Source organism: Protopterus annectens, chromosome 13.part0 (genome assembly GCF_019279795.1).
Source record: "Protopterus annectens isolate FY-2018-M chromosome 13.part0, PAN1.0, whole genome shotgun sequence".
Taxonomy (NCBI): domain Eukaryota; kingdom Metazoa; phylum Chordata; order Ceratodontiformes; family Protopteridae; genus Protopterus; species Protopterus annectens.
Genome location: NC_056747.1, coordinates 941,276,105 through 941,295,896, shown reverse-complemented (window position 1 = coordinate 941,295,896; position 19,792 = coordinate 941,276,105). Strand labels below are relative to the sequence as shown.

The 19,792-nt window shown below is 42.3% G+C and overlaps 1 protein-coding gene across 1 annotated transcript in view; it reads left to right on the top strand.

Moving 5' to 3' along the window:
• Window positions 1–19,792, top strand: part of COASY (Coenzyme A synthase) — a 570,022-nt gene that overhangs the window by 367,959 nt on the left and 182,271 nt on the right. The window contains exon 6 of the mRNA XM_044054708.1: window positions 16,022–16,086. Within this exon, the coding sequence (XP_043910643.1) occupies window positions 16,022–16,086 (65 nt within the window). The remainder of the gene's footprint in view (window positions 1–16,021; window positions 16,087–19,792) is intronic.

Here is a 19,792-nt window from a genome sequence, read left to right as displayed (position 1 = left end):
TGGGCAAATGTAACAGAAGATTCATGAATGATAAAAATAATATCCAGAGGTTATTATATACCATTTTTCCAACTTCCTACCTGCCAAAGACGAAAGCCTCTCAATGTTCCATCCAGTGAGAGAAAAGCAGCAGCATAAGAAATCCAAAAGCTGCTAAAAAAAAAAAAAGTCATCCAAGACGTCCACCAGAACAAACAGGATATGGAACTTACACTGTTTTTTAGTGCTCAAGAACACAGGGGGATCTCAGACCAATTTTGGATCTAAGCAGTATGAATCGGTATGTGATGAAGTAAGAGTTCTGAATAGTCATGTTATAGTCCATCATAACTTTTCTTCACTAGGACTATTGGATTTGCTCGATAGAACGTCAGGATGCGTACTGTCACATCAAAACAGACAGGTGCTCCTGAAGACACTTATACTTTTGGCTGGGAGCCAGTCACTACCAGTTCAGAACCCTGCCCTTTGGACTCACCACAGCCCCAAGGGTGGTGTATACCAACTGTATGGCAGTGGTAGCTGCTCAGCTGACACTCAGAGGATTCTGAGTGTTTTCAGATCTGGACTACTGGCTCCTCATTGCCCCCTCCAAACATCATTTTCTACATTCCCTGGACTATTTGCTCTAGAATTGCCAGATCACGATAAACTATGCCAAATCAAAACCTAACACCAGTCCAGAGCCTGGAGTTCATTCGCTCTCTTCTGGATACAGTGGCACTCTTCAGGATACAGTGACACAGTTAACATCACAATTGCCTCTTTGCATATCCACTACTTATTTCTCATCCATCTCCTCCAGCAAAATCAGTCCTTCAAGCACTAAGTTCCATGGCAGAACCCATTATATCACTTCCCTTGGCATGTTTCTTTGTGTGTTCTTCTTCAGTGGACTCTAGCTTTTCACTGGGCCATTCTTCATCAAACCCTATCCTTTCCAGTCAAGCTTACTCTGATTTACAAGCAACACATTCACTGGTGGATCCAATTGAATGGCATTTATCTAGGTTGACTCTTTGTTTTGCCACTTCCAATGGCCACAGTGACCACAGACACTTCCCATCAGGGGTGGGGAGGGGGGGCATTTCTTGGGAAGGACGGTCCAAGGCAATTGATCCCTCCAAGAGACCAATCTGCATGTCCAGTGTACTAGAGATGAGAGCAGTCCTACTTGCGTTGCAGGCATTTCATGATGCTCTTCCTCTAGTGACTGTTGCAATTCAGACTGACAACATGTCTGTAGTCTGGTGCAGCAACAAACAAGGAGGAACTCGATCTTATTCCCTCTGCAGAGAGGCCATGAGAATGTGAGAATGGGTGATCTCATCAGACCACTTTATAGTTGCAATGCACATTCCGTGGAAAGCCAACGCATTAGCGGACAAATAAAGCAGATCTATCCTGATGCGTAATGTGTGGTGTCTCAATCAATTTGTATCAGTCTTTGGCAGAAGTGATCTTCCATCGTTGGGGCCAACCTTGCTGGGACCTCTTTAAGTCTCCCCACAACAACAGGTGCAACAGGCATTTTGCTCTTATTCCACCTCAGGGGGAGTCATCGAGAGATGCTGTAGTCCACAATTGGCCCTCCGGTCTTCTTTATGCTTATCCCACTCTCCTCTTGATTCACAAATTTCTGCAGAAAGCTAGTCAACTGAAGAGCTTAGTAATCCTCATTGCCCCTTTCTGGCCTCGACAAGTATGGTTCCCCTTCCTATGGTCTCACCTTTGTTATCCTCCATGGGTCCTGGAGCCAACTCTGGATCTTGTCTCTCACCTTTCAGGGATCCAGCATCCCAGTATACAGGCCCTCAAACTAGCTGCATGGTTTCTCCACATCCAGTAGTGGTTAGACAGCCCAGGCTGTCTTCCCCTGTACATAACATTATTTTGACTTCACAAAAAGAATCTCCTAAGAAGGTTTAAAAGAGCAAGTGGAAATGATTCTTCCTTTTGGGCTTTGAATAATGAGCATGACCCTTACTTTGCTCCAGTTTCTGCAGTACTTCAGCTTTAGCAATCCTTTTTAAAGAAGGATCTAATTTGTCTACAATTAAATTTCAGTTGTTCATTGGCTTCATCTGAATTATACAAAGCATTCCTAAAAGGTATTATGTTCTGTTGTCCTATCTCGCCTTCATTCTTACATATGGGTTCGGAGCCGATCCTTGGCTCCGACTCGGCCTATTACAAAGCTCAAAGTCTCTTAGTTGGCTCGTGATTAGGTAGGTATCCCATAGTGCACTAGTACAATCCCCAGATCTCGTTTGCCACGTCTACTAGTTCAGAAGTGATTCTTGCTTGGCAGTGGCTAAGTTCAAAACTTTTTTCATTATTATTCACTTTACTGATTCTTTAGCCAGTTATCTTTAATATTAGAGTTAGTTATCTTATAGATAGTGTTTAGAAGTGTTTTTGCCATTTAATTAGTTAGTTTTTTGGGAACGTGTTGGCCCTTGTTGTTCTCCATGTGGTGTCCTGTGTGCTAGTTTCTAATATAGTTAATATTACGTAGGTCCCCGTTTGTGTTAAAACTTTTGTTTTTCTTGCTTTTTCATACATTTATATTGTGTGCAATATTTTTGCTAGTTTTTGATACAGTTTTTATATATCTCTGTAAGTCCGCATTTGTATAGGGCCTTGTTTTCTGAATTTTTATAGATTAGAAGATTGCGTGCAGTGTTGTTTGTCTTGTACTTTGCCTGCTGCTTAAGTTTCTGTTTTTTTCTACGACTTAGCTTACCAGCTAGGTCCATTTAAGTTAGAGGACCAATTTTCTAACAGGGTTAGGCCCATTTAAGTTAGAGGACCTAATCCTCTTTTGTCTCTTGTTTGTGTGTGCTTGTTAGGGCTAGGCCCGTTTAAGTTAGAGGACCTAGTCCTTGTTGTGTTTGTTGTGTACCTGTCTTAGAGCAAGGCCTGTTTAAATAAGAGGACCTTGATGTTCTTCGTGTTTCACTGTTGCAGTCATTACATTTGGGTTATCTGCTTGCAGTAGCCCTCAGTCGGCCTGATTAACAAAGTCTTGGGACCTGCATCAGTTGCTGTCCCTTCTTCCATGACGTCAGGAGTATAAAACTTGCAGACGACGCCATTACACCAGTCTTTCTTGCGGTGCGGTGCCCGAAGCAGAAGCAGTTCGCAAGTGCCGGTCGGCCAACTCCTGAAATTTTCATTTTCGAGTTTCAGGACCGAAGTCTTCAACTAAAGCTAAGCACCCTGTTGGGGAAACTTTTTCTTGCTCCTTACTGATGTCAGTAAAAGTTAATAATTGCATTACTTGTGGTAAGCAAATACCTCATAAAGATTTTCATTCGTACTTGCCTAGGCCCTGACCACGACGTACCTTGCTCTCGGTTTTGTGCTTTATTTAATCAGCGCACTATCCATAGTCGGTATATATTTGCCTCTAAATATTTCGGTTCTCTGTTTAATTATCCAGAAATGTCATCTGTTAGCCATCCGACTACCGGGATTTCGAAAAAATGCAAAGATAAAGAAAGACAGGCCGCTGAGGTCCAAAACTGCCGACGACGCTTCTCCTAAGCCAGTTCGCCGGTACTCAGTGAGGTGCTTTCGCCCCTGATACCCGCTACTTCTGATTCGTAGGCCTCTACTGAGAACACGAGATGCTTCAACTATGGAACCCGCGGATGTCTCTACCTTGGATGGATCCGGAGCCGCTGTGCAGGCACCGGCTTCTGAGGGTGTACTCAGGCCTACGGACTTGCATATTAAACCGGCACCTCCTTCTTCATTTAGGCCTAAATCTCGAACCATGCCTAAAAAAACGATGCCCAGGCCGCATGCTCAGGCCTCTATGCCTATAAAAACAAATTATAAGAATGGCTGAAGATCTTATAACTCTAATCAGGGGAAGCCAACCTCCCCCTTCTAAGAGACCTAGGACTGAAGTTGTTTATGAATCTTTTGAACAGGATTCTGATTTGTTTATAGAGCTCTCTTAAATATGTCTAAAGAGTCCAAAGATCACAAACATTCGGGTTTTAAAAAAATGCATAAAATGCTCCCAGATGTCAATTACAGATGGCCACAGTAATTGTATTTGTTGTCTCGGAGCCATTCACTTGCAGGAAACTTGTTCATTCTGCCATTCCCTTAGCTCCAGAGTTCTCCAGGAGCAGAAGAACAAGTTAATTCTGAAAGGTCTCCTCAAGCCTTCCTTCGAGGAAGACTTAGCAAGCTCTTCTTCCTCATCAAAGTCCCATTCATCCCAAAAAGAGAAGGTGAAGTTGGCCAAGAGGCATTCTCCGGCATCAACTAGTGTATCGGAAGCTCCTCAGAAACAATTGAAAATGGATAAAATGTCTACCGCCTTGGCTACACTGTCCTTGGAGCCGGTCGAGGTTGTCAATGTTGACACTGCAGTATCGGCCCCAAGCCTTTCGGAGCTGACTACTGAAAAATTACATTGGAGCTGGTCAGGAGATCTTTTACCGGTCTCCCGAACCTTAAGATCTCCAATTTTACAGAGATCCAGATCACCTACCCTGTCATCCAGATCCTCCAAGAGCCTGTCAGAAGAAGATGTGGAGAGAGTAGTGCTTAGACTCTTGAAGTCGTCTGCTTTGCCCTAATTGTTGTTGGCTCCAACCCAGTCAGTTCCAGAGCCACCTGAGTCCATTTTCCCTGTTGTGGTTCCTCCTCCGAGTCGAGTCAGGCCTTCAGAGCCAGAGATTTTGATGCTACTTGTTGTAGAACCCTCAGTTCCAGCTCCCCTTGTGGCTGTCTTGGAGCAGAGTTCCGCTCCGACACCTTCGGTGCCATCCGTGGTGTCTAGGAGCCAAAGCTCTCTGGTCGGCCCCAACAGGGACACTTGGACCCGAACCTCTTCAGTGCCGAGTCTCCCTCTAGGTGCATCGGCTAGGGTGAGCTCGGACCCTACATCCATCTCGGAGCCGGTCACTCTGGAGTCGAGCACTACCTCCATTTCCTCAGAACCAAGGCCATCTTCGGAGCCGGAGAGGTCTGCTTTTGAGATGATGAGGAGCATGCTGTCTCGCTCATCAGCTCCACGCAAGGGTACCGATACTCTTCCCCCTCAAGCACTGACCTCAGTCTCAGCACCTTCTCTCTCGACAGCAGAGACCCACAGCCTCAGGAGCCCCCATTGGGTGGCCCCCAGTCGTCCAAGACCTCCCCAGAATACTCTTCTGAGGAGCCCCCTCGGAAGAGGACATGCAAGAGGAAACATGTAGACTCCCCGGATGAGTCCATCACTTCAAACACTGACCTTGAGGAGTCAGACCTCCAAGTCGTCCTCTGATGATGTCTCCTTTGTAGACATTTTAGAGATCCTAAAGCAGAGAGGCGGCTGGCCCACTGTCACCCCTTCTGATGAGGAGTCAGTGTACCTGAAGGCTTTCGGGTCTCAACCTTCAGCCTCTTGGGTGTCTCCACCTTTTGACGAACTCTTGGACCTGGTTAGTTGAAAAGTGTGAGAGACTCTTGATGCCGTGGAGCCAGTTCCCAGATCTCCCAATAAATTTCTCTCTGGCCCAAAAGAGAAAGAGTTTTTGTCCAAGGGCATGTCTGTAGATGCCATGGTGGTGGTGGTGGCCACTAAGAAGGAGCTAGCGGAGACTTCATCTGTCCATCCACAGAACAAGGAGTCTCAAACGATGGATAGATATGAGAAGCTTATCTTCTCTTCAGCGGCTTTTACCCTCAGATCGGGGAACTATCTCACGCATTTTACTAGGCTTCAGAGAGATCTACTCAAGGAGTTAGGAGATACTCCTCAAGGTACATCTACTGAAGGAGTTCCTGAGAAGGTGACTGCTGAGTTGTCCACCTTAAATTCCATCGTGAACTCCTCCATGAGGCTGATCTCCTATGCAGCAGACAGAGCGAGCAGGGCAGTGGGTTCAGAAGTTTCCCTTAGGAGACACTCCTGGATGCGCGTATGTAATTTTGTGGAGCCTTTCAAGTCTACCTTTACCAACACCCCCTTTGACGGTTCTATTCTGTTTGGACTTAGGTAAAAGATACACTCACCAGGTGCGAACAAGAAGGGAAAACTCTCTCTGCCGTGGGAGTACATTTTACCGTTCCTTCTAGACCATATCCCAAGGGTCAGAGAGGTGGTAACAAGTGGTTCAAGAAGTCCCAGAGTTTTTTTCCTGGATGCACAGGGTGACTCCTCTTTCAGAGGCAGAGGAGGAGGAGCTAATAGTAGAAGTCGCCCTAGAGGCGGGTGGGGGTCCGCAAAACCATGTTGGCCGCAATTCTTTTCTAGGCCATCCGTATCAGCACTCCTGATGTGGGGCCCGACTGTGCTTCTCTGGAGCCAGTCGGGGGTCGCCTATCTTTCTATCCAGAGGCCTGGATAAACATCACCCAAGACAAATAGGTAAAAAGAATAATCACCAGAGGTTGCTCCATACCCTTTTCTCTTCCACCCCACATTCCCAAGAAGATCCTGGATGTTCCACCCAATCACAGAAGTACAAAAGTTGCTTTCAAAGAGAGTCATCCAAACCATCCCCGCAAACCAGATAGGGTTCAGAACTTTCTCCAGATTCTTTTTAGTGCCAAAACAAACAGGGGACTGGAGGCCCATCTTGGACCTCAGCAAACTAAAGAAATCCGTAAAGAAGACCAAGTGCCGGATGGTGACACTGCAGTCTGTACTCCCTCTGTTAGGGAAAGACAATTGGATGTGCACTATAGACCTCCAAGATGCGTACTACCATATAAAAATGGACAGAGCATTGAGGAGTCATTTACGCTTCCGGTTGGAAGCCAGTCATTACCAATTTCGTGCTCTGCCCTTTGGTCTCACCACAGCCCCCAGGGTGTTCACCAAATGTATGGCAGTACTGACAGCTCACCTGAGACATCAATGATTCCAAGTGTTTCCGTACCTGGACGACTGGCTCCTGACCACCACCACCAGGAAGCTACTCCTACAAACCAGAGATTCGACCATCCAGCTCTGTTCCCAGCTGGAGATTACAATAAATTTGGAAAAGTCTGCCTTATCACCCTCTCAATTTGTGACTTTTATAGGTGCAGAAATAGACAGTTGCCATGCTAGCTCGTCTACCTGCAGACAGAATTCAAAACCTCAGACAAAAAATTCTCAGTCTACTTCCTCTACAGAAAGTCAAGGCAAAGACAGTGCTGAAACTCTTAGGGACCATGGCCTCCACCGTAACTCTAGTCCCTCTAGCCAGATTGCATATGCAAATTCTCCAATGGCTTCTATCTTCCCAGTGGTCCTTTCAGCAACTGCCTCTATCTCACCATATCCTGATAACAGGGTCTTGCAAAAAGGACCTTCGTTGGTGGATTCAACCCAACTGGCTGACAACAGGCACTCTTCCTCACCATCCTGATGCTAGTGTGACCACGGATGCTTCACAGATGGGGGAGGGGGGCATTATCTAGGCAGGACTGTCCAAGAGGCTCACCTGCATATCAGTGTCCTAGAGATGAGAGCAGTGCTTCTAGCGTTGCAAGCACTTCACAACTTTCTTCCTCTATGGACGATAGCAATCCATTCGGACAATATGTCAGTGGTATGGTATCTAAACGAGCAAGGAGGAACCAGATCTTACCCCCTTTGTCAAGAGGCTCTTCGTGTTTGGAATTGGGTGATATCTTCCCAACGCTTTCTAGTAGTGACGCATATCCCGGGGACAACCAGTGTGATAGCCGACAAGCTCAGCAGGGCAATCTTGATGCCACACGAGTGGTCTTGAATCAGGAAATAGCTGAACAGATCTTCCGCAAATAATGGGGACAGCCTTGCTGCGATCTCTTTGCCAGTCCGATCAATGCCAAATGCAGCAGCTATTTCTCCCTCATCCCCCCTCCGGGGGAGTCACCGAGAGACGCACTTGTTCACAATTGGCCCCTTGAACTCCTTTATGCATTCCCTCCCTTTCTGTTCATATCCAAAGCGATACAGAAAGCAAAGTTATTGGGAAGCAAAATGATTCTCATCACTCCTTACTGATTTCGTTCCCCTTTCTCGGACCTCATCTAGTAGATGATCCATGGACTCTGGACCCTGTGCCAGACCTCTTGACACACATGTCAGGCTCCCTTCACCCCTGCCTCCACACCCTCAACTTGACAGTGTGGCTGCTCCACTTCCATCCCTAGTCAGGGTTCATGATCTTTCACCTGCTGTGACCCACATCCTTATGTCTTCCAATAAACCTTCCACTAGGAAGATGTACACTAGCAAATGGAGAAGGTTTTCTATCTGGGCTAAAGAAAGAAATGTAGATCCTTACACAGCATCCATCCCTATGGTTTTAGAATTTTTGTCTGAACTTTTCCATCAGGGATCAGCTGCTGCCACAATTAGGGTCCAATTGGCAGTGATATCAAACTTTCATTTGGGGCAACATGATTCTAATCTGATGTCCCACAGATTATGTAAAACCTTCCTTAAAGGCACTACTTTGCTGAGACCTCCTTTTCAGGAACCTGTATCTCCTTGGGATCTAAACTTCATTCTGTCCAAACTAACTTCCCCGCCTTTTGAGCCTGCACATTCATGTCTATTGAAGTTTCTGTCTTGGAAGACTTTGTTTATAGTAGCCATCACATCAGCTACACGAGTATCAGAGTTACAAGCACTGTCAGTTAAGCCTCCTTATTTAATTTTCCACAAAGACACTTTCCCTTCTTACAAATCCTTCCTTTATCCCTAAAGTTTGCTCTCAGACTAATTTGAACCAAACCATAGAATTACTTGTATTTTTCCCTAATTATTCCAACACTGCAGAATACAAATTTCATCAACTTGATGTTCACAGGCAGTTACGGTTCTGCCTTCACAGGGCTAAGGACCTTAGAAAATCAGATCAATTGTTCATATCCTTTTCTGTGTCTAGAATAGGTCTGCCAGTCTCTAAAGTGACCCTGTCTAATTGGATCTCAAGCTGTATTTCCTTCATTTACTCCTCCAATGGAAAGACTCTACCGTTGAAGATTAAGGCTCATTCTACAAGATCCCAGTCTACATCTGCTGCCTTCCAAGTCAGAGTTCCAATTGACAGTATCTGTGCAGCAGCACCTTGGGCTACCCCTCATACCTTTATTACTCATTACAAATTGGATTTGACCTCAAGGGGTAGAGCCTCCTTTGGTTCCACGGTACTCAGGAGTATATTCCTGTGAGCCACCCAAGAATAAGATGCTAGGGACGCTGTCCCATATGTAAGAATGAAGGTGAGATAGGACTACAGAACATAAAGAAGTTATGTACTCACCGTAATGTTCCATGTTTGTAGTCCATCTCGCCCTTCATTCTTACGACCCCACTCACCTGCCCCCGTCCTGGAAGGATCTGGAGACAGGATAGTGTTACCTTGGTAGGGTGGAGACCGTTCATTATTGTTGTTCTTTCTGGATACCTTTATTTCTATCTGTCTATAGTTTAGCAGCAAACAAGATCTGGGGATTGTACTAGTGCACTATGGGATACCTACCTAGCCACGAGCCAACTAAGAGACTTTGAGCTTTGTAATAGGCTGTGTCGGAGCCGAGGATCGGCTCCAAACCCATATGTAGGAATGAAGGACGAAATGGACTACAAACATGGAACGTTATGGTGAGTACATAACTTCTTTTCTTCTCAGACCGCCAATAAAGGATCCTTCACCTCCTTGGGATCTCATAGTTGTCCTGCAGGGCCTAACTCAGAAACCTTTTGAACCTTCAGCTAAAACTGATTTAAAATTCCTTTCATGGATAATGGTCTTCTTAGTAGCCATTACTTCTCCAAAGAGAATATCTGAATTCCAGTTTCTTTCATCAAAAACCCCGTATATCATTTTTCATAAAGGAAGTAAGCCAGCAAGGACCAACACGCTGTGCATGTACTACAAAATGACGTTTAATGTAAAGAGATTAACGCTTTCAGGCTCAAAGCCCTTCATCAGATATCTCAGAAACTACACACATCTATTTAAAAAACAAGAGAACCAATGAAATTCAATTATCGGACACACCACCACAGTTCTCCAATCAATATAGCCCTCTAAGGGCTGGTTTCAAAGGAAAGGCACCATTCAACCCAGGGGCACGATCTGCCCGTAAATCAGCAATCAATTCCAATTCTACAAGTTCTGTGCGATTGATCAAGTCCCCTCTTCTCCAGTCCCTCTTAATAAGTTGAAGCACCATAAAATAAAGAGCATGCCCATTATTGTTGTTTACATGCTGTGCAATCGGGCTACGTTCAGATACATTACTGATGTCACTAATATGCTGCAGGATACGCTCTTTGGACATCCTGTTAGTTTTTCCTACATACAAACTACTGCAGGAAGAACATTGGGCTAGGTACATTACATTCTTACTCCGAAAAGGAGCATCTAGCTTAGGCTGACAAATCATTCCTGTTACTGGATGACAGAAGGATGTTTGCTTATTAATATATGCAGAAGCTTTGCTACGCTTGCATGGGGTAAGTACCATGCTTGTTGGAGCCAAAAACTGGAGGTGGTTCACAATGTTTATCTTTACATAAAATCCTTTTGAAGTTGGAATTATTCTTAAAACCAAATTGCGACATTTCACTAACAATATCCTTAAGTTCATCATCATACCTTAAAATTCTACACTTGTCTCTAATGATGTTGCAAATATTCCTCATCTCATTGCTATACATGAGTAACAACCTTGGAGGGCCTTCCCCTAATCTATCATGGTTATCTCGTCCTCATTGGTTCAAATAACTTCAGTTCTTTGAGAGAAATAACCTGCCCCTTCAACTCCTCTATGTGGTGTGTCTTATATCCACTTGCCTTAAAACAGATACTAAGCGAATCCAGTTCTCGACTGAAAACATCTTCCGTACATAGCCTCGACATATGTAGCATTTGCCCTTTGATTATGTTAGAGAAAATATGTTTCAGGTGCATGCTATCCCTGGCTAGCAACCCTTCCTATGGACCCTAGTCGCAAATCCTCCATTTGGCTTCCTATACACCTTAGTGTCAAGGAAGTCAGTCTCAGAGTCCGACACATGTAGGGTAAATCTTAGAAACATAGTACTTTTTTCAAAGTAATCAATAAAGTGGTCTACATTGTCTCTGCTCAAATCCCATAAAACAAAAACATAAGTCACAAATCTCTTACAAAAGATGACATGTTCTGTCCATGGATTACAGCTATTGAAGACTACCTCCTCCTCCCAATGTGCCATTACCAAGTTCGCCTATGTATTGGCGCACGGGGTGCCCATAGCAATACCCCATTGCTGCCAAAAAAAACTTGTTAACAAACATAAAGATATTTCTTTCCAGCACCAGCTGAATAACCAAAAGAATACAGAGGATGCGTGCGGAATCCTATGACTCATGTCTCATTAAATGACTCTTAAGTGCTCTAATTCCAAGGTCCGTTAGGTATAACCATGAACAAATTGTTCACATCCAGTGTTACTAGGAGAAAATTGGTTTGCTGATGGAAAGACCTCATAAATGTGGCAAGATCATGTAACAAATGTGCAGTGTCTCTAAGGACAGTAGGGGCTGACTCCAATACTGGTTTCAAGCTTTTTTCAACCCATTGTGAAATACCCACATTAACCCAATCTCATTCAGCAACAGTGGGTCTGAGTGGGGGATCAATCCTATCCTTATGAATCTTGAGGAGCCCTCTAATGACTGGGACTATAGGATGCTCCACTTTGAAAAAGTCAAACATCTCTTGGGAAATAATCTGATTGGTCAGCATGTTGTTCAGACTTTCCTTAACTTCATTTATGATATTCCTGACTTCCAGAGCTGAGACAATATGATAGGTCCTGTCTTCATATAGCATTAATCTCATTTTCCCTGTATAATGCCTTGCATCCATAACCACAATGGTCCCCCTTTATCCACTGGTCTGACAACTATCTCATCATTATTAATAACTTCCGTTAGGGTTAGTCTCTCTCCTTGTGTTAGATTATGGAAGGACTTTCTATTACTCTGGGTTAAATATTCAGCAAGCTGGTCCTCACATGTCCCTACAAAAACATCTACAACTGGATGACTGGGTGGGGTGTATAAATGTGGTTTTCTCAAGTACTGCAACCCATTGACATTTGTTTGTTGCTTAAGCAAAGTTCTAAGCGTCAAGCAAATAATTTTAAGTCAATGATTAAATTATGTAACGTCATATATTCAGCAGGTACAAAACCAAGGTCCCTATTCAACACTCTCCTTTGATCCTCACTTAGCACAACTTTAGAAATATTACATGCTAAATCATTCTCATACTGACATGGTGTTAAGTAGACACCTTCTGACGTTTCCGACTCTGACTGGATGGCATGTTCCCTCCTGTTGGAATCCATCTTGGTCAGGATCTAATCTTGGGTCTGGCTCCCAGCCTACTCACATCAGAGCCAGCCATAGTAACATTCTCCATTGATATTGTAGAATGACGTTTATGAGAGCCTTCAATGACATCAGCATTACTCCCAGGAACATGTTCAATGGACACCAAATGAGGCACCCTTTGTACCACATAATTTAATCCTAGGCAAGGATCCAAGCTCACTTCATTTGTTGTTGAGTCATTGAAAGTTTGTGAGAGTCAGATGTATTAATCTCAGCATTCTTCTGATTTTTATTGTGATCCTTAACAGGTGCCCAAACAAAGATGTTGCCTTTAGAAAAATCTTCATAGTCCCATTTCAGTTTTTTTTTTTGTTTTATTCTGCTGTAATTTACTATCATACAAATTCACCATATCCAACAAGTTGTCTAATCTGTTCACAAAGACTTCGCTGGAAAATCTTGACTCTAGCTCACTTTACTTCTTTTCAATTTCCGCAGCTAATAACTGTTTATGCGGTGTAAAGAAATTTGTCAACAACAGCATGTAGGTGTAGCTGGTTTCTATAGTTATCTTTTGCCATTTCGCCAGAAGGTCCGGAAAAACATTGCCATAAGTAGGCATTAGCAATATATGCAAATCTGTGGGTATAATTTTAAAATAAAGGCATGCCTTAAAATTGAGACGTTGCCATTGCAATCATTTCAACTTGTACATGTTATTCTCAAGCTCTCGAAACAGCTTATCAAGTAGCTCACCATCGATGACAGTCTCTTGTTCAATTAAATTTCTTGCCACGAAGTCTGTCCTCATAAGAGGATTAACATCCTTGTGTACAAACCATCTAGTCCGATCCATGAATGATCTAGTAACTGGGATAGTGGGTCTATAATCCAACTGATGGAAGTCACCATCCGCTCCATTCGCACCAGCTATGTGTGCTTCCCAGGTATAGAAAATAAAGCAAATGCTCAAAATGAAACCCAGAAGCACTGAAGGTCCACAAAGGCACAAAAAATGAACAAATAAAAGAAACGAGCCATCAAGGACCAACATGCTGTGCATGTGCTAAAAACTGACGTTTACTGTAAAGAAATTAGTGCTTTCAGGCACAACACCCTTTATCTCTCAAAAACTACACACATCTATTTAAAAAAACAAGAGAACCAATGAAATTCAGTTAAAACAATGAATGAGATAGAACAAAGGCTGTACTCTCATGTCCGCCCTCTCACTCATAATGACAAATAAAAATAAATTATTGGACACACCTCCACAGTTCTCCAATCAACATATAAAAATCACCATGCCTTCTAAGGGCTGCTTTCAAAGGAAAGTACCATTCAACCCAGGGGCCTGATCTGCCCGTAAATCAGCAATCCATTCCAGTTCCACAAGTTCTGTGCGATTGATCAGGTTCCCTCCTCTCCGAACTCTCTTAATAAGCTGAGGCACCATAAAATAAAAAGCATGCCCATTATTGGTGTTTACATGTTGTGCAATCGGGCTAAGCTCAGATACATTCCTGATGTCACTGATATGCTGCACGATATGCTCTTTGAGCATCCTGTTAGTTTTTCCTACATAGAAACTACTACAAGAAGAACATTGGGCTATGTATATCACATTCTCACGCCGACAATGAGCATACAGCTTAGGCTGACAAATCATTCCTGTTATCGGATGACAGAAGGATGTTTGCTTATTAATATATGCACAAGCTTTGTTATCTTAAGGACTTGCAGACAAACCTTTCCTTTTTACCCGTAGTGGTGCCTGAAAGTAACATTAACCAATCCATTCATTTACCAGTCTTCTTTCCAAATTTTTCAAATAAAGTGTGTTCATGCTTCATCTCCTTGATGTACACAGACAATTACATTTTTATCTTCATAGTACAGAACAAATTAGAAAATCAGATCAACTCTCTGTATCTTTTTCACCAAAAAGGCTGGGTTGCCCAGTTTCCCAGATCAATCTAGCTAAATGGATTACAAATTGTATTTCTTGGATCTACTCTCAGCAAGGCATGACCTTACCCAAACCTCCCAAGGCTCATTCAACCAGATCCATTGCTACTTCATCTGCTTTTTGGTCAAGAACATCTGTTAATTACATTTGCACTGCAGCCACCTGGTCCAATGGTCATACCTTTGATACTTACTTCTTTCTTCTTCTCTTTCTTCTTTCAGCTTTTTCCCGGTTAGGGGTCGCCACAGTGGATCATCTGTCCGCTCATGATTGGCAGCAGAGTTTTACAGTGTTGAATTGCCAGCCCGGCGCCCAACCTTCCACAGAAGGCACACACGCGCACACACTCACACCTAGGGCCAATTTATAGTGTCCAATCCACCTACTGCATGTCTTTGGGATGTGGGAGGAAACTGGAGCACCCAGAGAAAACCCACGCGACCACAGTGAGGATATGCAGACTCCGCACAGAAGGTACCCCAGGCGAGAATTGAACTAGAGAACCTCTTGCTGTGAGGCAGCAATGCTAATCGCTGCACCACCGTGGCCACCCTATACCTTTAATACTTACTACAAGTTGGATATTATTTCTAGAAAGAGAACTGCCTTTGGTTTGGCAGTACTCTGAAATATCCTTCCATGAGGGCCACCCAGCATCAGGGTAGCTGGCGACTCTGTCCCATGAGTTGAGGAAGAATGAAAAGGACAACATCAGATTTAAAAGTTATGCACTCACCTTAACTCTGTGGTGTCCATTTTCTTTCTTCCCCAGTTTCCTTCCCATCCATCCCCCATCCTTCATGTTTCTGGAGAGACCTATAGGACTGTGTTGGAACCTATAGTTCTGGGTTTGAAACCTTCCTTTCTCTGTCAGCCTTTTCTAGTCTCTGTTTAGCTGTAGGGGCTAATGGTAACAAATTTGATCTGAGGTAATGAGGATGGACTAGGGCATTGTGGGTAGAGGGTAGAGTTCGAGAGTTGGATCTGAAGTCTGGAATATGCGGCTGAGTCAGATCAGCGGATCAGATCCGAATCCATTGGTTGAGGAAGAATGAAAATGGACAACACAGATGCCTAGTTTTGGTGAGTACATAACTTTTAATTCATAGCAGATGCAAGGCAACTGGTCCTAATGACATTTTACACATTGCCAGTACATGCCCATAGACTTTACCGTTTATTTCAAGGAAGGACAAGCCAGACTGATCAGGGATGTATTTGTGTACACCTATGTAATTATATAGTTCCCATTTGATGGAAGGTACTGCATCACATTGCGTAACATGTAGTGGAAGTTTGTTCCAGAGGAGGGGAATGTGCTGTGTGATGAATCTATCCCTCCACCTTGTTTTCTTAATTTTCTGATGCATATTTAGATTTCTGGTCCTTGTGGTTGTAGGAGTGTTTGATTTGTGGAGAAATAAGAGGTCCCTAACTAATCTACAGGATGTTGAATAAAGTGACAGTGATTCTAGTCTGTCCTGGCAGCTCAGATTTTTAAGCCTTTGATCTTTTTAGTCTTGGGTCTCACCAGCTGTTTGATAGATCTTTTAAGAATTATCACAAAAGGGACATTTTATTCTGTTATGGACCTAATAAAAGTTGGATCTGTCTTTCTATTCAGTTTGATATATATCTAGTTAGTGAATTTTGTGTCAGTAGCCCATGGTATATGTCTTAGAACTGAAACGCTCTATGTATTTTATTTTTTTTTCTCTTCTTTGCAATGCAGACATTATAAATGAAGATCGGTCAATAAACAGAAGTGCTCTTGGCAAGAAGGTGTTTGGAAATGAGGTAAAGATAGTTTGTCTTGTTAAATATTGAATTTCACTGCCATATTTTCTTGGGTTAATTATTAACTGTGCTGTACTCTTCTGCGCTTGTTTTATGGATATGTATATCTGTTAATGCCCCACATTATGCATTTGAAGTTGGCTGTGCCCATCATCAAGGCTTTTCGTACATTGAGTATCGTGTATGATGGGGGAGGGGCGGATCTTGTAGTGGACACTGGCTGAAAGTCATTCATTTAGGTCTTACCATCGGGTACTGCTAATAGTTATTATGTTTCTTGTTAACCAATTAACAATTGCCTGAGCCTATTCATCCACCCTGGCTTTCCAGGTTATATGATTTGGTTAGAGCTTGCACAATTGGAAATTATATGAATAGAATTTTAGCTGACATTATGTGGTTTGTTCAGTCTGTTGCTATAAATGCAGGAGTAAAATGCAGATCAGTTAGGGGTAGGTATTGTGTTGAATGGATCTACAGATGCTGGCCAGCAGGAGAGGGATATTTCTTATTTTGGAAAACGTAATTAACTATCAGTAGATAAGGAAATTATGATTGGAATAGACCCACAGGTTTATCAAGTAAAATTCTTTCCTTACATTTATATGCTATTTAATAAATGAAAGAGTTAAAAGGTGTCTAGTTTATATATGCTGTGTGATTTAAGAGAAACAAACACTATAGCAGTCAACATTACAGTGGGATTGTATGTTTTCTTCTGCTGAGAATCTGCCACAGCTTGCACCGTGCTCATAAACTCTTTTTTTCTCCTCTGTTTTGTCAGTTTGTGACTTATTGAACCTGCCTGCCTCCGTCTTAACACAACAGTATTCCTGGATCCACTACCTGACTTCCTACCCTTATATTTACCTCATAATTAATACCCTAAATTCGCATCAAGATCTAAGGATGTAATGGTGCCCCTCTACTCTTCCATCATCAGACCCATTATTGAGTACAATGCACCAGTTGGAATGTATCTGGCTAGACATCTCCAGCAGCTGGAGAGACCACAGAGGTACCTAACCAAGAGAATTACTGGCCTCAAACAGTTGCCCTATGCAGCACGATTGAAAAAGCTAAGACTGTTCTCTGTTGCATACCGCTTTCTCAGAGGCAATCTCTGTCTAATGTACAGAGCCATGTCCAACCCAGAATTGCTGAATATGCTCCATCTTAGCAAAACCAAATCTACTCGAGCTACACGCTCTAGTGATATAAACCTCAACACAACAATGAATACAACATGCTGGAGGGATAGATTCCCTTCGCAGAGACTTCCCTTACTATGGAACAGGGTCCCGATCTACATAAGACAGAGCCCCTCACTATCACTCTTCAAGAGGAACCTCGATGAGTGGATGGGTAATAGAAAGTTCACACCAGGGATCACACCAACAGCACTACTAGATAGGGGCCAAGGGTACTAGCTGCTAGTACAAGGGTCTAGGGAACTACTAAAGGGGCGGTGAATACCGCACAACGTGGCTGGGCTAATATATGCCTTAGGGCAGATAGCTCAGTACCAACCTATGAACCTATAAGGATAGTAATGGAGTAGTGTTCCAAACCACTTAAATATAACATCAGTACAACAATAAAATGCTTACTATTTGGATTCACTGGTCATTTTGTTGTTAAATTTAAGCGTTTTTTTGTAGTTTTATATAGTATTCCAAAGCAGCCTGCTTAGGAAGCATATAGTACCTCCATTAGGAGGTGATATGGTTGACATTAGAAAAGGAGGCAGCTTGTCTAATAGTGATACATAAAGAAGCTGTAATTGTATGTATTTGCATTCCAGAGTTTTTAAAAGTTTTTCTGTTAGAGATCACTAACAGTGGTATATCTGAAACATAACAGCTAGATTGAAATGGGATGGGGACTCACCTGGTGGCATTCTGCCGGGAGTAGCTATAGAAAGCTTTCTTTACAGCATGTTTGCAGGTAGCATGTATCCATTCAGTGAGGCCAGGTATAACTCTCAACAAGTAGAGCACTGCACATTAGGTGTGGACCCATCAGTTGCTTCGGTCTTCTGTTTAGAAATGCAGCTTGGGTACATGAATGATTGTAAAGCTGAAATCTATCTGGATAAGTATTTTTGTTACACCAGAAGAATAATGGGTGTAAAAGTGCACAGAACTAGGCTGCATAACAGTATGCCAAAAATGGCCTGCTGCTTTATATTTCACCAAGGTATGGTTAGTTCTGTTTTGGAAGTCAAAATACAGAAGGGACTGGGCGTCTGGAGAGTGTACGCCTCCTTCATTTTGTATAAATAGCACAACTCACAAGACATTTTTTTTTTATCGTGTGCTGCAGCAGAATGCCCTGTTCTGTCAACATCGCAAGTGGTACCTTCAGTGGCTCAATTAGGAGGGATTTTTCTAGGAGGTTGGCAAACCTGTGTGCTGACTTAAACACTGGAGGGGTTGTTATAAATGCAAAATAAAGCACTGTCTTGTGTTTATGTAACAAAAAAAAGCATACCACAGTAACCTCATTGAATCTTGGTGACACTAGATGCTTCATATACTGTGACTAGTGCATCTGTGAGACCCTGCTTATAGTTTCATAGGTAAGTACTAGGCTAACTGCTGTTGTGGGCCATTTCAAATCCAGCCAATTTCCCTTTTCATGCTCGAATTAGCCTGCCCCATTTGGTTAGAGATTGTCCTTACCCAACAATGCAGAAATATATGTATATATATATATATATATATATATATATATATATATAAACAGTTAGATGTTATATTTCTTAATGTAGTATATGTATGTGTATATATTTTGATTATGGTAATTTATATAATTTATTATTATTTATATATATATATATATATATATATATATATATATATATATATATATATGTATATCTTAATATACGTATATTTTATATACACCCACACTGTGTTGGTGTGTGTGTGTGTGCATATATATATATATATATATATATATATATATATACATATATATATATATATATATATATATATATATATATATATATATATGTATATATATATATATACATATATATTCATGCAGGAAATTGTGAAGGTATTTAGAAAACATCATGGGCTTAATGATATTTGCATTTCTTTGACATCATTGAAATAATTCTTATAAGAGAGTTCTGAAATATAAACCACTTTTGACCACAGTAAACTTCATGGGCTTAATGATATTTGCGTTTCTTTGACATCATTGAAATAATTCTTATAACAGAGTTCTGAAATATAAACCACTTTTGACCACAGTCAGCTGCAAGTAGTGGCCAGAGAAATCTCTAAAGTAAACAGAGACTAGGCTGAAGACCTGGAAGTTTACTGGAACATAAGCACAAGAGTCCAGGTACATGCTCTGGACTCTAGCACCTCAGTAAGAAGAAGAAGAAATAAGTGGAGTGGAAGAAAAATGGGGGCATCTCAAAACAGCATATGTGAAGTCAATAGAACAGATACGTGGATGAATCTGCTATGGAAATAAAGTATATAGGGAAAGCTGGTAGTGGAATGAAAAAGCCCATGAAGTTATCAAATAAAAGGAGGACTGCAGGAAAAAAATGGGAGATAAAAAAAGATGGACCAGGCTAAGAAGGGCTACTTGTTGACTAACAAAGACGCTAAGAGAGCAGTTGCAACAGCAAAGAAGACAACATCAGAGGCACTCTACCATTTCTTGGAAAGTGACTCGGAAG